This window comes from Pseudorasbora parva, chromosome 18 (assembly GCF_024679245.1).
Source record: "Pseudorasbora parva isolate DD20220531a chromosome 18, ASM2467924v1, whole genome shotgun sequence".
Taxonomy (NCBI): Eukaryota; Metazoa; Chordata; class Actinopteri; order Cypriniformes; family Gobionidae; genus Pseudorasbora; species Pseudorasbora parva.
In genome coordinates this window covers 29,625,183-29,647,065 of record NC_090189.1, presented here as the reverse complement: position 1 = coordinate 29,647,065, position 21,883 = coordinate 29,625,183, and the positions used below count along the sequence as shown (strand labels likewise).

The 21,883-nt window shown below is 37.5% G+C and overlaps 2 protein-coding genes across 2 annotated transcripts in view; one reads left to right on the top strand and one right to left on the bottom strand.

Moving 5' to 3' along the window:
- The window catches only part of unc119a2 (unc-119 lipid binding chaperone a2), a 39,224-nt gene extending 36,698 nt beyond the window's left edge, over positions 1 to 2,526 (top strand). The window contains exon 5 of the mRNA XM_067424785.1: positions 1,107 to 2,526. Coding sequence (XP_067280886.1) covers positions 1,107 to 1,219 — 113 coding nt within the window. The 3' untranslated portion in view covers positions 1,220 to 2,526. The remainder of the gene's footprint in view (positions 1 to 1,106) is intronic.
- Positions 2,527 to 3,122: 596 nt separating this feature from the next.
- On the bottom strand, positions 3,123 to 17,742 carry slc13a2 (solute carrier family 13 member 2). The gene is made up of 12 exons (XM_067422659.1): positions 17,540 to 17,742; positions 13,277 to 13,405; positions 10,430 to 10,566; positions 10,106 to 10,338; positions 8,947 to 9,130; positions 8,404 to 8,526; positions 7,142 to 7,351; positions 6,880 to 7,013; positions 6,644 to 6,780; positions 5,582 to 5,743; positions 4,051 to 4,188; positions 3,123 to 3,920 (listed from the first exon to the last, which is right to left on the bottom strand). The coding sequence occupies exons 1-12, from the start codon at positions 17,666 to 17,668 to the stop codon at positions 3,777 to 3,779; spliced, it is 1,860 nt and encodes a 619-aa protein (XP_067278760.1). The 5' UTR covers positions 17,669 to 17,742; the 3' UTR covers positions 3,123 to 3,776.
- Between the last annotated feature and the right edge of the window lie 4,141 nt (positions 17,743 to 21,883).

The following is a 21,883-nucleotide window of genomic DNA, read 5'->3' as shown; positions in this document are numbered from 1 at the left end:
TGGATGGCAGGACCCAAGCTTTCCCAGCAGAACATTGCCCAAAGCATCACACTGCCTCAGCCGGCTTTCCTTCTTCCCATATTGCATCCTGGTGCCATGTGTTCTCCAGGTAAGCGACCTACACGCACCCGGCCATCTACGTGATGTAAAAGAAAACGTGATTCATCAGACCAGGCCACCTTTTTCCATTGCTCTGTGGTCCACTTCTGATGCTCACGTGCCCACTGTTGACCCTTTCGGCGGTGGGCAGGGGTCAGCAAGGGCACCCTGACTTGTCTACGGCTTTGCAGCCCCATATGCAATAAACTGTGATGCACCGTGTATTCTTAAACATTTCTATCAGAACCAGCATTAACTTACTACAGTAGCTCGTCTGTTTGATCGGACCACACCGGCCAGCCTTCACTTCCCACGTGCATCAATGAGCCTTGGCCAACCATGACCCTATTTCCAGATCAACACTGTTTCTTCCTTGGACCACTTCAGATAGATACTGACCACTGCAGACCAGGAACACCCCACAAGAGCCATCACAATTTGGCCCTTGTCAAACTTGCTCAAATCCTGATGGTTACCCATTTTTCCTGCTTCTAACACATCAACTTTGAGGACAAGATGTTCACTTGCTGCCTAATATATCCCACTAACAGGTGCTGTGATAGAGATAATCAGGGTCATTCATGTCACCTATTCATGTCACCTCAGGGTCATAATGTTATGCTTGATCAGTGCATATATGTACACACATAGACACATATATGTATGTGTGTATAATGAATGTTTATAAACTGGTTGAATGTTTATAAATGTATATATACACTGCATATGTGTATATATAATTTAATACATTATTTATGAAATTTAACAGAAAATAATCCATTGCATACATATTGTTACTATGTCAAAGATTTCATTCTTTTAATGAGGTTTATTATATTATTATAGCTCTCTTTGACTTCTTTGAAAAAGTGAATAAACATTGTCATTGACCTAACAGCATCTGTTTTTTTTTTTTTTTTTAAATTTAAAAAAGCTTAATAATTATAACATTATGTGCATGTATTAATAGTGCTATGAGCTCTCTGACGTGTTCTTTCTTATTTCAGTACGTGAGATGATCGTGCATCCTTACGAGACGCAGTCCGACAGCTTCTACTTTGTGGATAATAAGCTGGTCATGCACAACAAAGCAGATTACTCGTACAGCGGAGGCCCGTAGGACACCGGTGGGACGGGACTGAGGCAGAGAGTTTGACTGACAGACCTAAGAACCAATCACATGTCTTTGCCCAGCAGTCACGCCCTCCTCGGATCAGTGTCAGACGGCTGCCTGCAGTGCACCGTGCCTGTTTTTGAGATCTAGAGTTTCGTATCATAAGGTCTTGTTGTCTGATGCATACATATCTTATTCTGATTTCACACTGCCATTGTTCACATCAGCAAATATAGATATATTATATTTTCTAACTTACCCCAAACATGAGCAAATTCACTCCTGTCCCATGTTTTTATGGGCAAGGCGTTGTAATGTGAATGGTACTTAGGTTTTGCTAGTTTTGTGTGTGTGTGTGCGAGCATGTTAGTGTTGGGGTTTTGATTCAATGATTGTGTGTGTGTTTGTGTGGGGGGCGTCCAAGTGCGCCGTCCTCGCAGTTTAACACAGATAAGACCATTAAATATTGTTGATGTTGAGTATTACTTTCCCTGTCAGAATAAGCTACATCAGAATTTCATACTTGTGAACTTTTCATCCTAAATAGAATATATTATTTTATGGTGAGACCTTGACATAATTGATAGATTTGTGTTGCATTAGATATATTTTGATACGTGAACAAACTTGCTTAATTTTGAGATGTTGACTATTTATGTGGATAAAAACAAAAATCAAGCAAAAAATGAAGTCGAATCGATTCGAGGAGTCCATGGTGCACATGGATCTGCGGATAGTTTTGCGTTCGAATGTCTGCGTAAAGTTCGTGATTATACATCATTCGTTAACTGCGAACGAGAGGTGTAGATAAAGCAACGCTTGTGAAAAACGTCTGCCGAAAAGGGAGCACGGCACACGTTACAAGCCTTGACATTTCAAACGTCTGGTTCGTGTGGTTTCTTTTTGTCTTTGTAAAAAAAAAAAAAAAAACACGGAAAGAAATAGCCGTTTTCAGCTGTCTAAAGAAGATTAGTTCACAGAGATCAAGAGATGCCATCTCTTCTCATCAGATTTAATGTCTTATCCTTGTATTCATAGTGCAAAAAGTGCATTTAGGAGGAGGATTTAAAGAAACCCTGTTTTTCATTCATTTTTATGAATGAAGAGGAGGCTTTCAAGGACTTGTGTAAGTGTGTGAAATGGAGGAATCACTTGAAAAATGTTTCTAGTCTGACATGTACCAGCTTTATTTATGATTGTGATTGATTGTAAATGATTTTGAGAGGGGAGAAAATAAAATGTATGTTTTGGACCGTTCAAACGCCAGTCTGGAATAAAGAGAAATAAATGTATATGTTGAATTTTTTTGGAAATGACTGAAGTTGTCTTTTTTTCTTGTTGTTTAGTACCAGCAAATTTAGATACTTCGTTGTATTAGAATAGTTTAAATATAGTTTAAAAAAAATGTGTTGGGGGTTTATTCAACAAGAAATCATTTTTGGACACTCAATTCATCAAAGCTTCTTGGGAAAAAAAGAAAAGCGGTTTAAATCAGGGTTTCAGCAGAAATGTTAAGCTGAACAACTGTTTTCAACAGCCCCATACACAAATGCACAGTGTATTCTGACTCTATTCTATCAGAACCAGCATTAACAACTTGAGCTACAGTAGCTCGCCTGTTTGATCGGACCACATGGGCCAGCCTTCACTCCCCACGTGCATCAATGAGCCTTGGCCACCCATGACCCTGTCATCGGTTCACCACTGTTTCTTCACTGGACCACTTCTGATAGATACTGACCACTGCAGACCAGGAACACTTAGAATAAAACCTTAAGCAAATGCAGGTCCCAAGAATGAATTGCAATTTCTGAAATTATATGACATCAGTACTTAAATATGCTCCCATTCATCAGCAATATCGTTAGTGCAGGTGCTGTAAATGACATTTCTCACAAGTTTGCACAAAACTAGTTTTATTTGACAAAAAGCACATATTCTGAAAATTGCTGTGAAATTTACATTGAAGTATTAAAAACACTTGTATTTAAGGGGCGTGCTACTTTACACATTACGATTTATGATTCAACTGTGTATTAAAATGTATTAAATAGGCAGTGATCCAAAAAGGGATCTAAAATATAAAAGGTCTCATCCAGACCCTATAAATTAAATAAAATTTCGTGAACCAGCACAAATGGAAGAACAGAAAGCCTACTTGTGAAAACCAAAGGCAAAAAGCATGTAGAAAAAAGGTTCTGTATGAACCTGAAAATGGACCGATTTGACCCACATCGGGGCAGCAAAAGCCCTACATAGAGCCAACTCACATTTACAAAGTCCTCATACTTGAGTGACTTTAAAGGTGTAAATGAGTGATGTGTAACTCCGAACACTAAATGGAGGCTGTAAATCCTTACTGGCCACTCCCTACATTTAGTACTTGAAAAGATGCTGAGAAAAACTGAGGTTTTGCTCCATAGGGCACTGATGAGGGGACGGGCGCTACACACTCTTAACACTGACACTGCTATGCATATAATGATGGCATTTTAAGATTAGCTTCCTTTCCTTCCCCCCCTTTCTTTCCCTTCAGTATTCTCACTGAACCATGCAAAGATGCTTATGGTGTATGTGTGATATTTTGCATTGTGGCATTGGCCCATGTAGGAAAGGTTCCCAGATTAAACATGGCCGTTCCCCATGTGTTGATGCCGAGGTTGATGCACAGAATGCCAATGATGTTGAGAATGCAGCCTGCCTTTGCCTTCAGACGGAAGGAAAATACAATTAGCCACTCATTTTGCGATATACACACATTTCAAATTCAATTTCCACTTAAACTTTATGATATCTAATGGAACATCAAAACTCATATAAAATGTAGTCAACCATACCATGTCCAAGACTTTGAGGTTGCCGTAAGAGAAAGCAATTGCGTTGGGTGGAGTGGCTACAGGAAGCATGAATGCCAGCGACGCGCTGATCGTGCAGGGCAGCATCACATAGAGAGGATGGAGCCCGATGGTTGTGGCCTGAGAAATAGAGACAACACATTATTACCACTTTCATACCTGTTAGCAAGTTAAACACTTCATCTTTTATATTCATCTTTTTATATTCACTTTTTAGAGGAATGAATGTGTGTAATGCATAATGCATCTGGAAAGTATTCACATCGCCTCACTTTTTTCACATATTATGTTACAGCCTTGTTCCAAAATGGATTAAATTCATATTTTTTTCTCAATTCTACAAACAATACCCCATAATGATAACGTAAAATAAGTTTGTTTAAAATCTTATGGAAAAAAAAAATGTTTTTAAACGAGAAAAATCACATAAGCCTTTGCCATGACACCACTGATCATCTTTGAGATGTTTCTAGAACTTGATTGAGTCCACCTGTCACTCAGACAGAGCTCTAGCATTTCTCTGTGGAGAGAAGAGAGACTTGCAGAAGAACAACCATCTCTGCAGCACTCCACCAATCAGGCCTAGTTTGGTAGAGTAGCCAGACAGAAACCATTCCTCAGTAAAAGGCACATGACAGCCCGCCTGGAGTTTGCCAAAAGGCACCTGAAGGACTTTCAGACCATGAGAAAATTCTCTGATCTGATGAAACAAAGATTAAACTCTGGCCTGAATGGCAAGCATCAGGTCTGAAGGAAATCACCTGGCCAATACCATCCCTACATTGAAGTATGGTGGTGGCAGCATCATGCTGTGGGGGATGTTTTTCAGCGGCAGGAACTGGGAGACTAGTTAGGATGGAGGGAAAGATAAATGCAGCAATGTACAGAGACATCCTTGATGAAAACCTGCTCCAGAGAGCTCTGTATGTCAGACGGGGGTGAACGTTCATCTTCCAACAGGACAACGACCTTAAGCACACATCCAAGATTAACAAAAGAGTGGCTACGGGACCACTCTATGAATGTCCTTGTGTGGCCCAGCCAGAGCCCAGACTTGAACATCTCTGGAGAGATCTGAAAATGGCTGTGGACCAATACTCCCCATCCAACCTGATGGAGCTTGAGAGGTCCTGCAAAGAAGAATGAGAGAAACTGCCCAAAAAAAGGTCTGCCAAACTTGTAGCATCATTACTCAAAAAGACTTGAGGCTGTAATTGGTGACAAAGGTGCTTCAACAAAGTAGTGAGCAAAGACTGTGAATACTGTGATTTGATTTGTTTTGTTCGTTGGCTTGTTTTTAAATACATTTGCAAAGATTCAAACAAACTTCTTTCACATTGACTTTATGGGGTGTTGTTTGTAGAATTGAGGAAACAAGTAATCAATTAAATCCATTTTGGAATAAGAATGTAACATAATAACATGTGGAAAAAGTGAAGCACTGTGAATACTTACCAGAAGCACTGTATGTTGTAGAAAAGGTTTGGTAAGTTTCTGCACATTGTATACTCACCATAGAGGCAAGAATGGGCAGGAATAGCGTGGTGGTGGCCGTGTTGCTGGAACACTCTGTGAATGTTCCCACCAGCAAACACAGAATCAGAGAGATGGCAAAGGGTGGGATGGTCTGCAGAGGGGCCAGACTTTCACCCAGCCACACCGATAGTCCAGACACCTAGACAAACATCACGCATTACATTACACATTATTACACATCACGCATCACATTACATAACATTACACGCCACACCACAGGCCTAGCCACACCTTGCTACGCCACACATCACATCATGTCAATATATATATATATATATATATATATATATATATATATATATATATATATATATATATATATATATATACACCGGTCCTTCTCAAAAAATAGCATATGTGATAAAAGTTCAGTATTATCCATAATGTAATGATAAAAATTTAACTTTCATTTATTTTAGATTCATTGCACACCAACTAAAATATATTCAGGTCTTTTATTGTTTTAATACTGATGACTTTGGCATACAGCTCATGAAAACCCCAAATTCCTATCTCATAAAAGTATTTTTTAGTATTCTTATTTTTTTTACAGTCTTTAGTGCTAACAAAGTAAATAAGATCGATTTTGATTTCATGAGGACTTTTAAGAACACAGATGCAGCCAGATCATTTCCATAATGACCAACGCAATCTACCAACAATTAGTTTGCAAATTAGCATCTGATTTAAGACTGCTTTTTTTGTGCCAAAATACTATTAAATTGACAAGCGTAAACCTTAGTAAATCACCTTGCATGAGTTATTTAAATACTCTCCTCCCATAAATTTTGCCTCTGAAAGAGAAACTTCTACAAATGCATATGTGACAAGGTCAGCTGCAAAAATAACTCTGTCTTTTCAGTGCTAATGTTTCACTGCGTGTCTTTAGTAAATCCTGACAGTAGTTTTTTAATGACAAAAGAGGGTTTGCGTTGACTCAAGCTATTAGTAAATCTGGCTAATGAATACTAACACATACTAATGAATGTACACAATGTGCATTTACTGCCATTGTAATGTTATTCTGTTTTCCTCTTACCTCACTTCCACTTGCCAAGGCAAATCCTCCCCCCAGGAGCAGGACTATGTTCCAGGGCATGCGATCATGCACCACCTTCCAGTTTAGTAGAGTGGGCGTACCCTTCAGTTTCTTCTTCTTTTCCTGATTTGCTTCTCCTTTATAAAACACATGGACCAGTGGCTCTGGATTAAGACCTGGCTTAAACCGATAGCACAATATCCTGCGCAAATACTCTGAAAGCAGAAGCACCTTACCTTCCTGCTCAACTCCTTCAGCTTCTTCATCACGTTCATCATGTGATTTGATTGAATAGAGAAAGTCTATCCGAGATGGAATGACGAAGAACAGGGTTGACATAAAAATGGCCACGGTGCCATCGGTGACATACCTTTACAGAGACAAAGAGATAATTGGAAAAAATGCAGATTTAAGGACCAGAACTGTTGTTTTTCTTTTTTCTTTTTTCTTTTTTTTTTCCTAAAGTAAACTGGTTGTTTTTGGGTGAAGTGTACTCACTGTCCTTTTTTGTTGAAGAGCTCACTAGCCCAGCCTGGCATGAAGCCTGGTTCTCGAGTGAACCACAGGATTACCAGGATCACAAAGATGACAAGAACGGCGCCCTCAGCAAAAGACATCCTACCCAACTTTTTATACTCATTCTTCATCACTCTGTAAGCGTCTTTGTCTCCCTCATTCTTTGAACCGCAGCCAAAAGATTCTTTAAAGCTGGGGAGATGAAGAGAATGCATTAAAACCAAACTCAGATTTCTACCTGTAAAACTTTTTAGAAAGTTTCATGACTAGCTTTTTCTTAGGTACACCTACTCAACTCAGTCTTCAATCTTGATATTATATAATTAGTTTAATGAAACTATATGGTTATACACTGAAAAAAACTGAATGATGTATGGATTTATATAGAAGAGGCAAATTCCTAAGAATCTATGATTGGATCATTAGACCAGGGATTTTTATATAGCATGTTATGTTTGGCAACGGTTCTTCCAAACCTAATTGATAGAGCGTGTCTTTTCATTTCTTAAACAACCATGTAGGAAGATACACCATAGACATATTCCAGGATGACAATGTCAAGATTCATCACAACATTTATTTCCATCAAGAGATGCATCAATTTTTGGTCCAGATCTTGTATTGACGATCCAAGAGTCCAGCACTGTGTAAAGTCTCCTCCAGCACATCCCAAAGACTTTCAATGTGTGAAAATTATTTCCCCAAACATACTTTGACAGTTTGAGCCTGATAAATCTTGACATTGTCATCCTGGAATAATGGCCATGATGTGTCTTCCTACATGGTTGTTTAACGTCTATTAGGGTTAGAAGAACGGTTGCCAAACGTATAACATGCTAGAAACACAAAAATCACAGCAATAATGATCCAATCAATGACTCTTAGCATTTAGAGTCTAAGCATTTAGTCTAAAAAAAAATATTTATGCTTTTTTTTTTTTTTTTGGCCAGGCAGGTTATATACAAAAATCTACATGAAATACTATTTATTTTCCCTCCAATATCTATTGTTGTAACATAGAATAAGAATATTGGCAATACAAAGAAATTAACAGCGTTAAAATAATTATAGCAGCCAAAATTGGGTTGAGGTTAGGCTACTTTTTTTCTTTTCTTTTTTTACAGTTGTGTTGAATAATAGGAGCCCTTTAAGTCAAAAGGCTTGCGAACCACTGATCTAACTAATAACACTCCCCGTATGTCTAGGACACACTGTGTTTAATGTAAAGGATGCAAGTTACTCACTTAAAGCCCAAGTACATGAACTGCAGCCAAAGCCAAGACAGCACAAGCATCAGCACCATGTTAGGAAAGGCAAAACCGAACCAGCTGGCAAAGTTGATCACGTCATTGTTATCTGGAAAAATCCTGTTAAAAAAAGTGCAAATGTTATGTGCATTTTAGAATTTTGCTCCAATACTGTATGTGCAGTTTTATGTTGTAGGTCAAATGGATTGTGCACAACAATGCATTAAAAAAAGTTATTAATAAATAACTATATATATATATATATATATATATATATATATATATATATATATATATATATATAAAAACAGGAGGGATGTATATATATATATATATATATATATATATATATATATATATATATATATATATATATATATATATATATATATATATATATATATATATATATATATATATATATATATATATTATTATCAAAACAATAATGGGGATTTTTATTTTATTTTCTATTATTAATTATTTTATCAGAGAAATTAATTTCTTTCTTTTATACAATACAGTCATAACAGGACGTACTCATCCATCTGGCCCTTGAGAATAAGATTTGGTGTGGTGCCCGTTAGGGTGGCAGTTCCTCCAATGCTGGCGGAGTAACACACAGATAGACTCATTCCTTTAAACAGACGAAGGTACTTCGCTTCACGGTCTTTTCTCCTGCATTCAGAGAGGAAATTGATTCTTGTCTCCATATCTGGATTGTCTGTCAAGATTAAAAACAGGAGGGATGTAAGTTTGAAGACTGTGCTTTATTACCACTGATCCTCTATTGGTTAATAGTGGAAATGCTGTAACAACACTCATTCGGGTGGCTAAAACTAGTGTTACACCAAATTCTGTGACCCAAGAATGGGTCAAGTGATGGTAGGGGTAGGGTTAGCGTCTACTATGGTCAGAGAATTCAACAGGTCACAGAATATGGGTTCTATTGCTTCCTGTGTTATCGTTTGTGGTCAAAATTTGTTTTTCGACACTCCAAATCAACTGAACCAAATGCATTGCAAAATTTTTCATTCTTCTTTTTCATTTTTCTTTCATTCAGCGTGTTCTCTGACAACTTCCAGTCAAAATGGTGTCAAGGCAATAAGAACACAGCCCAAACAATTGCAAATGTTTTCATGAAAGTGAAATAATTTCTACAAATAATTGAATAAACCCAAGACAGCAACATAGTGTCGCCCAGATCCGGCCCAGATGTGGGCCAACGCTTATGTTGCTGTCTGTTTTATGCCACATTATAAAACTGGCCCGAGATCAGTTAAAATCATGTATTAAGCACTGGTTCATTGGTTTAAAAGATCAACACACTCTAAACAGATTTTAGAAATGTTTCGAAACCCAATAAAACTGCATTTAAAGTTTGCATTTTATTTTAGTAATATCATGACACAACCTTCAGCCAATAAAATTAAAATCTATTTGCCATGTGCTTGACATTGTAGTGACGGCAGTGCATCAGAAAAAAAAAAGATTGTAGAAAATGCATTTGAATGTGTGTTTTTGCCAAAAGGTCAGTTATAAGTTCAATAAAAAACTAATTTTTGTCTTAAATATATGTAAAATATAAAGATGTTTATATTTTGATTTCCTGTGATTTTATAATTAGTCACATATAGTGTTAAGATAATGCACAAGTTAACATTATAATAATTTTAAAGTTTAAAAGTGTCAGACATACTGTTGGGTTTGTCTCCAGAGATATTGTCCAAAGGATGTTTGATGTTGACCTCGGTCAACTCGAAGGCTTGATTATCTTGTCCTTCTCTCAGCTCTTTCTCATCCGATTCTCCTTCTGTGGCGCTGAGCTGTTCAAGAACTGCTTGAGAAATGGGCAACATCATGGCTGTGGTGGCCGTATTGCTGATCCACATGGAGAGGAAGGCTGTTACGATCATAAACCCCAGCATCAGCCTGCAGAAGTTGACAGACAGAAGAAAAAATACAAGTGAGTGTGTGATTGAGACAGATATGAAGCGAAAGATTTCATTATGTGTGATCTTACAAAGCAGGCCGAACTCCAACTACCAGAAGGACACTCAGAGCGATGCGCTTATGGAGATTCCAGTGCTCAACCGCTATAGCCACCAGCAGACCCCCAATAAACAGCATGTTGGTGTCCTTTAGGTACTGAACGCACACCTAAAACACAAAGTAACACACTTAATGTCATATTTAGTAGTTGGGTTCAAAAGGCAATACTAGCCTTCTTTTTTAAACTGGCAGTTTTTAATTTTGTAACTCATACATTTTAATTACCGTTAACTTAAAATATTTGTGTAAGCTAATGAATACATTTAACTTAAAATGATTGTGTAATCTCAACAAACATGTTTCTAGTAGTGCTAGATTTAACTAGCTAATTTAGTAAATGCTAACTTGCTAATTGGAAACTATGCTAACTTTTGATAGTATTAGCATAGCATTGCAATTGCTAAATGATTACGGCTGTATAGAACATTCACCATAGACTATATCTGTTCTCAAACTAAGCGCATGATGGTAACACCCCCAAAAATCCACATAACAGAAACTCTTCTAAATTAGCCTAGCAAAACATTAAACACTCCCATTTTAAATTAATCTTGCACACAAACAAAACAACATTAAACAACACGTAATTTTAACATGAACTCTCCCTTTTGAGTGTGTAAGCATTCTGAGGAATAGAAATCCCAGTCCAGTTTTAGTTAAATGTAAGCTTTGTCTAAATTAAAACAAAAACGTTCATAAAACTCAAAACAATGAAACAATTCATATTACTTAAATTGTGTCCGTTTGGTGAACTCATAAGAAAAAGAAAGTTCTAAATACTCATAAAAGTTCATTTGATCAAACTACTTGGTTTAATTTAAAGGGTTACTTCAGCGATTAGCATATGGCTTTGTATCAGTAGAAACCCTGGAGAATATTCAAATTATTGTGCTTTCCCCCCTCATATCTCCCTGAGACGAGAGATTTATGCATTTTATTTCTGGAAAAATTCCTCCTATGATGCAAAATGACGATTTTTGCATCATAGGAGGAATGCTTGCCCAAAGGCTAAAGACTACAGCCAGCAGAGGGAGCCATTTCCGCATGTTTTGAATCCGCGCATGGGGGATGGGGAGATAACACTCAGCTGGCAGAGAGAGCTCAGCTTGCAGACAGGATCATTTAAACGGAGCTATGGTGAGCAATGTAAGTCTTTTAACTTCTCAAATTCATTTCTAGGAAAGTTAAGCTTGCAAAGGCATGAACTGAAACGCGTGCCAGACTGAACTGGCGTTGTGAATGTATGCCGCGAATGTAGTCGCGATTACCTCAGCTCTCATCACTCATGCAGTTAGTGCTCAGTGCTGTGATACTCGCGCGGTGACTCACTCATTATATTGAACAGACACGTTCAGTTTTTAATTATAGTGTCTTCTCTAACTCAGTCACAGTAATGAAGTTGGTGGTGTTGGGAATGGCCTCACAGGGCAGCGAAGCATTCTGGGAATTGTAGTCTTTCATCCCCATGGGACAAAAATACATTTTCTGTCTTTTCTCAGTCTAGAAGGCACCAAATTCAAAAATAATTTCACATTTCTACTGCATTGATGACCCAGTTTAAATACAGATTCATCTTCCCAGCGCTGAAGTACCCCTTTAAGTTTACCATACTCAAATGAGGGTTTACAGTGCATATACTACGGAGCAACCAAACAGACATGATGATAGGGAGGCTTCACTGCTTGTGTTCTCATGCGAAAATTTAGCATTCATCCCAAAAGACTATTCCCTCACAAAGCTTTTGTGATGTAAATAATATGAGAAAATCTAAGTAACACTTTATTTCTAGTCAACTTTAGATATTCTACTTACTTAAAGTAACAGCTTCCATACTATCAGAAGACTGAAAGGACTGAAATATAATTTTCCTTCTATCTCATTTTTTTCCACCACCATATCCTCTAAGTGGCTTTTTGTAGTATACTGTGTACTGTTTTTAAAAATAATATGTGAAACTGTACGCAATACACAATGATAATCGTTTTAAACAGTAAACCTCTTATAAATAAAACAATTTTTATCCAGTTTTGTGTAAAAATGTGTTGGCAATCTGAGAAAGAAGGCCAAGATGTCCAAAACCATTCATTCGGGAGATGGGAACTCAAGTCAAGTTGAGAGCATTGAATTATGGGATACGGTGCACAGTGCAGTGTCCTGTCTTTATTGACAGACTCATTAGATTGACTCATGAGTGTCTAAAATCAGTCAATGATGGAACGATAAGGGATATACTATATCACAGGCTGTCTGGTGACATGTTCCAAGGTGTTCATAAAAACTGCTTTTATGGCCTAAAGTTCTCAAATCATTAGAGATAACGCTTGTACAAAAGATTTCATGCTGATGTGGGTAAATCTCTCTGGCCATGTGATCCGTCATTACTTTAAAATAGTTTTCATTGCCTTTTGCGCTTGTTACCACAATAATACAACTGATAATCTCTTATGATAAATATATGCATATTTATTTTAAACACTTGTTATGTGAGTAGCTTGCCCATTCATAGATAGATAGATAGATAGATAGATAGATAGATAGATAGATAGATAGATAGATAGATAGATAGATAGATAGATAGATAGATAGATAGATAGATAGATAGATAGATAGATAGATAGATAGATAGATAGATAGATAGATAGATAGATAGACAGACAGACAGACAGACAGACAGACAGACAGACAGACAGACAGACAGACAGACAGACAGACAGACAGACAGACAGACAGACAGACAGACAGACAGACAGACAGACAGACAGACAGACAGATAGATAGATAGATAGATAGATAGATAGATAGATAGATAGATAGATACCTTTGAAGACTCCATGATGCCCATCATGGGGAAGAGGACGACAGGCAGCAGGGCAGTGACGGCCAGCGGCATGCACTCTGTACACCAGTACAGCGCCATCAGGATGATAGCAAAACCACATCTTGCCTCCTGAAGAACAATAGTCATATGTGTCAAAAGGTAAGAGGTATAGGCATAGGTATTCCCTTATCTTTGGCTTGAGACTATTTGATTGCAAAATATTAGGCATTTATCCGATTTTCACCAAAATCGAACCAGATCATCTACAGCAGGAGTTTTCAAATCATTCCTGGAGCCTCCCCAGCACTGCACATTTTGGATGTCTCCCTTATTAGACACACCCAGCTCAGGTCATGGAGTACTAAACTAATCAGCTGATGAGTTAATACAGCTGTGTTAAATAAGACACCCATCCATCATATGCAGCGCCTTTTACTATACAGAAGCCCAACCCTTTAAAAATCTGAAATTGGATTGGAAAAGTAGTGCAAGTAAACATATCTATTGAGATGCATTTCTTAGGGCGCTGCATATGATGGATGGGTGTCTTATTTAACACAGCTGTATTAACTCATCAGCTGATTAGTTTAGTACTCCATGACCTGAGCTGGGTGTGTCTAATAAGGGAGATATCCAAAATGTGCAGTGCTGGGGAGGCTCCAGGAATGGTTTGAAAACCCCTGATCTACAGAACCTGCTGAAATGTTTTGGGAATTCAAGTTGATTCGTCAAACACATATGTCCGCAAAGCTTTTATGGATTGTGACAAAACTTGGTGATTTTGTTGTGTTGGTTCAGCAAAAAATCCCACCATAGTAAAAAACACAACTTGGAAAAAGTTGAGGAAACTGGTTTTGTTTTGTTGGTTCAGCAAAAATCCACACTGTAAAAAACTTGTACAACAACAAAAATCTTAGTACTAATTTGGTTTAAAAGGTTTTTCTTGTTTACTCTACTTTTGAAAATAACAGCTATACGAACTGAAAATAAGTTGTCTGTGACACAAAAAAATGTTAAGTTGAGTCAATGTGACATTATTTGTTTTCTGGAGAGATGTAACTAATCTGTAACAAATATTTTGTAGTTGAGCCAATTCTGCATTTTGTGTCTTTTGGAAACAGAAGTTCTTGTTAAGAATGAACAGGTTCAGATGTAGACTTTTCTATTGAAAATGTTTGGTCACCATTTTGGTGATGAGTGTTTCCTTTAGTTGGGCAGTTTGACTCTTAATGTATTGTGTGAGTTTGTAACAGTATTTAACAAAACATGTAATTTGTTGCAAAGAATGCTGTAACCAAAGATCAGGTGATCTAGAGAACAGCATTATAAAGGGGAGTAGTTTCCCTTATGAAACAAAAATATATTGCAATATACTAGAATTTATATTGCAATACATTAGAAAATATATTTCAATGTATCAGAAACTTCCTCATATATTTGAAAATATATAGCAATATATGGATGGACAACCTATTGCTATATATTGATTCATATATTAAAATACATTGATATACAAACAAAACTGAATTATTTCATGTATGTTTATTGAAACAAAGTATTTTTTATGAGTTAAGCAAGCTCCTGCATATGTTTACAGAGGTTGATTAACAATAGCCCAAATCAGATGGTGCATGACATTCAATATATTTTCTTTATTTAGAAAATATGTCTATATTATATTTTAATCTGTTATATTTTAAAATATATGACAGACAGTGTACATTAGATTATTTCATATTTACCATGTATACAATATATATGATAATTATATACTATGTAATATAAATCAATATATTTAAGACATATGTTCCCATATAAATCTGATTATATTATCCAGTACATTGAGGTATATTATCTCATATAATTTTACATATATATTTACATATATATACAATGGCTCTTCCAATATATAATTTCATATATTGTAGGATATATTTCAATATACATAGCAATATATTGAATAGTATAATAATATGTATATATTCAATATATGAAAACGGCAATAATTGCAGTATTGTCCCATATATTGCAATATATAACTTGCATATATATAATATATTATTATACAATATATCATAATATATATTACCATGTAAATTTCACAATATATGGAGACACATGAAATATATTGTCAACTAATATATTGAGAAATATATTTTTGTTGCGTAAGGGTTATTATTGTATTCATGATCAAAGGGGTTATTTATGAATGTTATATTATATTTACCAACTAAAGTTTTATGCAGCAGATCAGTCATTCTGAATTTCGATTTTTAAATACATTGTGGGAATGATCTTTAGACACACACAGACATCAGCATGTGAATCTCAACAATGGTGACATGTTTCATGCCACATTGCATGCTGGGAGCCATCATTTAAATACTATGTTGGCTCCCAGCATACATTGCGGCATGAAAGTCACCATTGATGAGATTCAAATGCTGATTCTTGATGTCTGTGTGTGGCAAAACACTTTTTTCCCCTGTAATATAGTTCAAATTCAGAAGATCTGACCTGCTGCAACAAAGTTGTGCTGGTAAAATATTGGTCAGAAGTAATATTATTGATTTATTAGAGTTTATAAGGCTGAAATCTTGATCATCTGTGTTTCTTTCTTAGCAGAAATTATGCTTTTTTGCTAAACACCATTACAAAGTCCACAAACTTACACAATGAGGCTAACTGCCCAACCTCATTGGGCTCAACTATTAAAGATTTGCTACAGAATAGTTGAATCAAGGAACTACAAATAACAAAGAGCTACAAGGAACAGAAAACAAATAATGTCAAGTTGACTCAACTAAAAAAAAAAAATGTCACAGACAACTTATTTTCAGTTTGTATAACTGTCATTTACAAAGGTTGAGTCAACAAAAAAAGTGTTTTTTTCTTCTTCTTTTTCAGTGTATTCACATAGCTGAAGGACATATTTCTGTAGAAGAGAATTATTGAATGTAAATTAGATGCATCTGAGATGTGATCTCAGGTCTATGACATCTTAGGTTGTCACGGGGAGGAAAGGTGGGATTGATTATCTTTTCCATCTGAAGATACCAGGGGTCACTACTGTATCTCTTGAAGACCTATTTATACACATCTATCATTCTCAGAATGCTGATAAAAGTAACCCTTGACCATAAACGACTATAAACTATTTTTAATTCATTTACTTTTATGGGTGTTTTTATTTTATGGAGGCATTTTATCTCTGGAGAAAATGCAGTGTTATATGTTTAACCCTGTAAAACCTGAAAAATGAAATGTCAGGTTTTTTTTTTTTAATGGAACAGTTTATTGAAGTTTTGTTTTTAAAAAAGATTTCACAAGCAAAGAGATCATTTAAAATAATACTAAAAGACCTTTAACTTGCTTAAGCATGTAGTAGATTGTGTACAACAGGTTTTCCAGCACAGGTTTGATCTAATGCCATAAAAGTCTGTGTAACAATTCAAATATGATACAGTAAGCTTAAATTAAACATTAATAAGAGTATCATGATGGATACTTAATTCAGGCTTGTGTAAGTTTTTTTTTCTTCTTCAAATAAATAAATACAAAAAGTAATGCTGTAATACTTTAGCCATTGGAGGGGGGTCTTAAATGTCTGATACATCTTTTTTTTTTAAATTAACAATTTCAATAATTTATTCAAATTTTGTGCTTTATTTTTTCAGCTGAAGGTCTCAAGGTCAGAGTAACCTGGTCTGAAGATCTTGAGTAACTGTGTGCCACATGTCCTCATTTTCTTTGTTTGTGACATGTGGATGACCTCCGCAAGCTGAGTAAATATAGTGTCCAGCCCTCACAGATTAAAAAAAAAAAAAAAAAAAAAATTCTGATGTCACATTGTCCTATTTCAGTAATTTGACTATTACAAATAAAATATAAAATAAATCACACAAACATTTAATTTTGATGGTCCCTTTTGAACATTCGGTTGACTAAGTAACAACTACATGTCAACTAACTCTTAGTATTAGAAGACTGTATGCTTACTGATAACTCTTTATTGTGATGGTCCTCCAACAGACATGTATTCTAACCATAACCCTACCAATCTATTACTACTCACTAACACTATAATGAGAGTTAGGAGACATGTAGGTGCACTGTTACTTATAGTCTACAGAATGTGTTACAGGGACCATTGAAATAAAGTGAAGCCAAATGTAAATGCTTTTGCAAAAGAAACTATGTTGGCGAACATGTTTAAAGGCCGTTGCGCATTTCCACAAAATAGCCCCGCAGAAAATCACTTACCGGCGTCGGGATGACCAGCGGCAGGGGCAAAATAAGAAGGGGAGTGATGAAGATGATCAGGTAGTTTCTGTGAAGCCATATCCAGCGTAGAATTATTGCAACATCTTCTGGAATCCTTGGAAGTCCCATGTCTTCTGGTCCTCAGCTGCAGATGTCAGGTGTGAATGGAGTGCTGATGATGTGAGCACAGCAAATAAGGTAGAGCGTGATCAATGTGTTTATAAGATTTGTCACATAAGACAAATTAAACATTAACTGTGTGAACAAGGGGAGGGCAAATAGGGGTATGAAGGAGGGGAGGGTAAAAGAGATAGCAAACAAAAAAAGATTAACCCTTTTGTTATCTTTTTCTAAAGCCGCAGTTCACTGTATTGTTCACACACTGACTAATGAATTTACAGAATTTATCTCATCATGCAAGAACAGGAGTCACTGTACACCAGAAATATGCAAAGAATGTTTCTCCCTGTTATGTTCTGTTCTGTTCTGTTCTGGGAAAATGAAAGATGAATGTGCGAGGATAGAGGGAAATATAATTGCCATTGTGCTGGTTTGTAAGTCACTCCCATATAAGTTGTTTGAATAGAATAAATGAAAGATTAATTCAATACTCAAGTAACAAAACACTTTACAGTAAGTTTAAATTGATTAGCATTAGTTAATGCATTAGGTCCGGTATTATAAAATAACAATACACTTTTTACAGCATTTATTATTCTGTTATTGTTAATTTATATATAAACTATTATGTACTATTGTTAATTCATAATACATTAATATAAATTGATACAAATGTTAATGTATTTGTCACATGTGCAGTCTAGACTCCCTTTCCCAGCATCCCTCCTGGGTCTCACCTGCACTCATTCAGCCATCCCCTGCACCTGACACCAATCACTAGAGCACTATAAGAGCACACACTTCACATTCAGTGCCTGTCTGGACTACATCAAGGACTACAGATGATTCCCCATTGATTCCACAATGATTCCCCCTGCGATTATCCAGAAATTCTCTAGTGATCTTCCACCTGCTCCTTGTGTCTCTATTTCTCAAGCGATCCCTCTAGTAAGCCTTTACCCCTACCAGTATACTCGCCTCTCTGGACCATCCTGGGAAATGTGTGGTCTCCATGTTCACCATCCACAATCTCCACCTGCAATACAGCGAAGACTTCTATTATTATCCAGTCATTCTCCCCAACCTGCTATATTCCTGTTTACTTACCTTTATGCTTATATCCTAATACTGCAATACGCCTGTGTTGTTTTTACTGTCTATCTGCCTTTGAGTCTGGTAATTCCCTGACAGAAGACCAGACATTAAAAACAACAGCAATACAAGCACATTGACAGATTGACCAGTCACCATAGTCCAGGTTGAAGACTAGGTTCGAGGAGTTCCTTGAGCTTTCCCAATTGGTGCCCTGAAATGATTCTACCTTCTGGTGAATGATCAGCTTTCTGGAGTGGTTCGGACAATCATTTGTTTTCAACAAATACCAGCGGCAGCTGCCACATGTTCCCTGGAGCAATATATTGAATATGTACTGTGGCTTAGTGGATCTTCACGGCTCTTCGCATACAGCCTTTGTAAAGAAAAAGTGTCTAACAAAATTTAACTCAATGTATTGTTTTATATGAATTAGCAGGCTCAATTATTCTCACATCAGTTTTAAACAAAAAATCTAGGCAACAACTACCATTAGTCAAAGTATTATGCTGAATATCTATTGTTTGTTTTGAGGCCTTAATTTCAAAGCAATTTATTTGTATTTTTTCAAGAACCATGCATAAACTTTATTCTGTCAAAAATACAAGCATGCACATACATGTTGCTCACATATTTTGGTAGCCCAGTTTGTGCTGAATACAGTGTAATGACACTTTTGCCATTAATGTGTTTATAAGAAACTGAAAAAAAGCACAAATGTCAAAACTTGTCACTTGTCAAACCTTGTCATCAAAACTAGAGCATGTTAAAATTTCTAAAGGGCCTCAAAGCAGCTCAGACTCCTGAGAGTTAAAGGAACATATCGACTTTTTGGGACTTTAGCTTATTCACCGTATCCCCCAGAGTTAGATAAGTCCATATACCATTCTCATCTCTGTGTGGGCCATAACTCTATCTGACGCTCCCACCGCTAGCCTAGCTTAGCACAAAGACTGAAGGTAAATGGCTCCATCTAGCCTACTGCTCAATAAGTGACAAAATAACGCCAACATTTTTCTATTTACATGTTGTGATGCGTGTAGTTATATCGTGTTCTAAGACCGGCAGAAAATGAAAAGTTGCTATTTTCTAGACAGATATGGCTAGGAACTATACTCTCATTCCTGTGTAATAATCAAGGAATTTTGCTGCCATACCATACAATGATATTACGCAGCACCTGGAAATAGTCCCCAGCTCTGTGCAAGCAGGTTATCACGTTGGTTATGTTGACGGAAATTAGTTTTTAAGGCTTGTTTTAATAGAATCTACCTGAATACATCATGTAAAATCATGTAAATATTTAGTCAACAAAACAAATAATTTAATATTTTTAGTGAACTGTCTTATTTATTTTAAGTTGACTTTCTAAACAAACTTGTTACTGCCCTGGTATTAGCAAAGTTATTGCTCATTGAACAAAGCAATATGCTATATATTATTAATATACAGCAGTTATCCACAACCTAAAACATAAGCTTTACTCTTTTGCACATTTCTCATTTCCATCCATGTGGAAAGCATTCTGAGAAATAACAATGGTGTCTCTAAATAAAACTGCACAATTTAGTTAATTATTTTAAAATAGTTAGCCTTTTCCCCCTTAATTTTATCAGCTTAATCTGTTCCTCAATGCAAGCCTAAATTTTTTTTAAACTTTCCTTTAAAAAAATAAGAAAATGTATCTACCTGTCCTTTATCGAAGCCCTCACCTCTACCATCTTCGTCTTCATCATCGTCTCCTTCGTCATCACCTTTATCATCGTCTTTACCTCCATCGTCCTTTGTCTGAGTGTCACCATCCATCTAAGTGTAACAAAGTTCGATAAGGAAGGAAGGAAGAGGACAAAGGGGTCGGCTTTGGACTGCTGACGTCTTTTATTTAACTCAAAACAATAACGTGCACACTTCAGGGTGACTCTTTTCTTCATTCACTCAATAACAGTTTCACTTCCGGGTCTCGGCACTTCCGGCTTCCGGGTCAACTCAGAGTCTCAGGGGGTGCGTCAGCAGTCCGTCTCTCTCTCTCTTCCTTCCGATTCCGCCAGCGTTTTATCCTCTCTCCACGCCCATTACTGGAACAAGAGACAGGTGTTATCAATCTGCGGCCAACCCACTCACTTACCGCTCGTCCCGCGGCCCTCTCTCCCGCTGCAGACCTTGCTGAACCACGCCCCCCTTGCCACATACCCCCACCGCCCGACCCCCCCATTTCTGGAGAGGAAGTCGGCCACAGCCATCTGAGCACCCGGCCTGTGGACCACCTTGAACTTAAAAGGCTGGAGAGCTAGATACCAACGGGTGATCCGCGCGTTGGTATCCTTCATGCGGTGGAGCCATTGGAGAGGAACGTGGTCCGAACACAGGGTGAACTCCCTCCCCAGGAGGTAGTAGCGGAGGGTGAGAACGGCCCACCTGATGGCAAGGCATTCCTTTTCTATGGTGCTGTACTTAGCCTCTCTCTTGGAGAGCTTGCGGCTAATGTACAGCACCGGCCGCTCTCCCCCCTCCAACCCCCTGTCCGACGCGTCAGTCTGCAACACAAAAGGGAGAGAAAAGTCAGGGGAGTGTAAAAGTGGCCCGCCACACAGAGCAGCCTTAACTTGGGTGAAGGCCTGCTGACACGGCTCCGTCCACTGGACCGTATCTGGTAGCCCCTTTCTAGTAAGGTCAGTCAGAGGGCTGGTGAGGTCCGAATAATTGGGGATAAACCATCTATAATATCCCGCCAGCCCCAAGAACTGCCTTACCTCCTTTTTGGTCTTGGGCCTCGGACAGGTCGCAATCGCGGCAGTCTTATCAATTTGGGGACACACCTGTCCATGGCCCAAGTGGAAGCCCAGATACCTTACCTCCACCCGCCCAATTGCACACTTCTTCGGGTTGGCCGTGAGCCCCGCTCCTCTCAGCGACCGCAGGACCGCCCTGACATGCTGCATATGCCGCTGCCAATCGTGACTGTAGATCACGATATCATCCAGATAGGCAGCAGCATATGCGGTGTGGGGACGCAAAATCCTGTTCCTGAGCTGCTGAAAGGTGGCGGGAGCCCCGAACAACCCGAATGGAAGTGTGACAAATTGGTGTAATCCAAACGGCGTGGTGAAAGCTGTCTTTTCTTTGGACAATGGA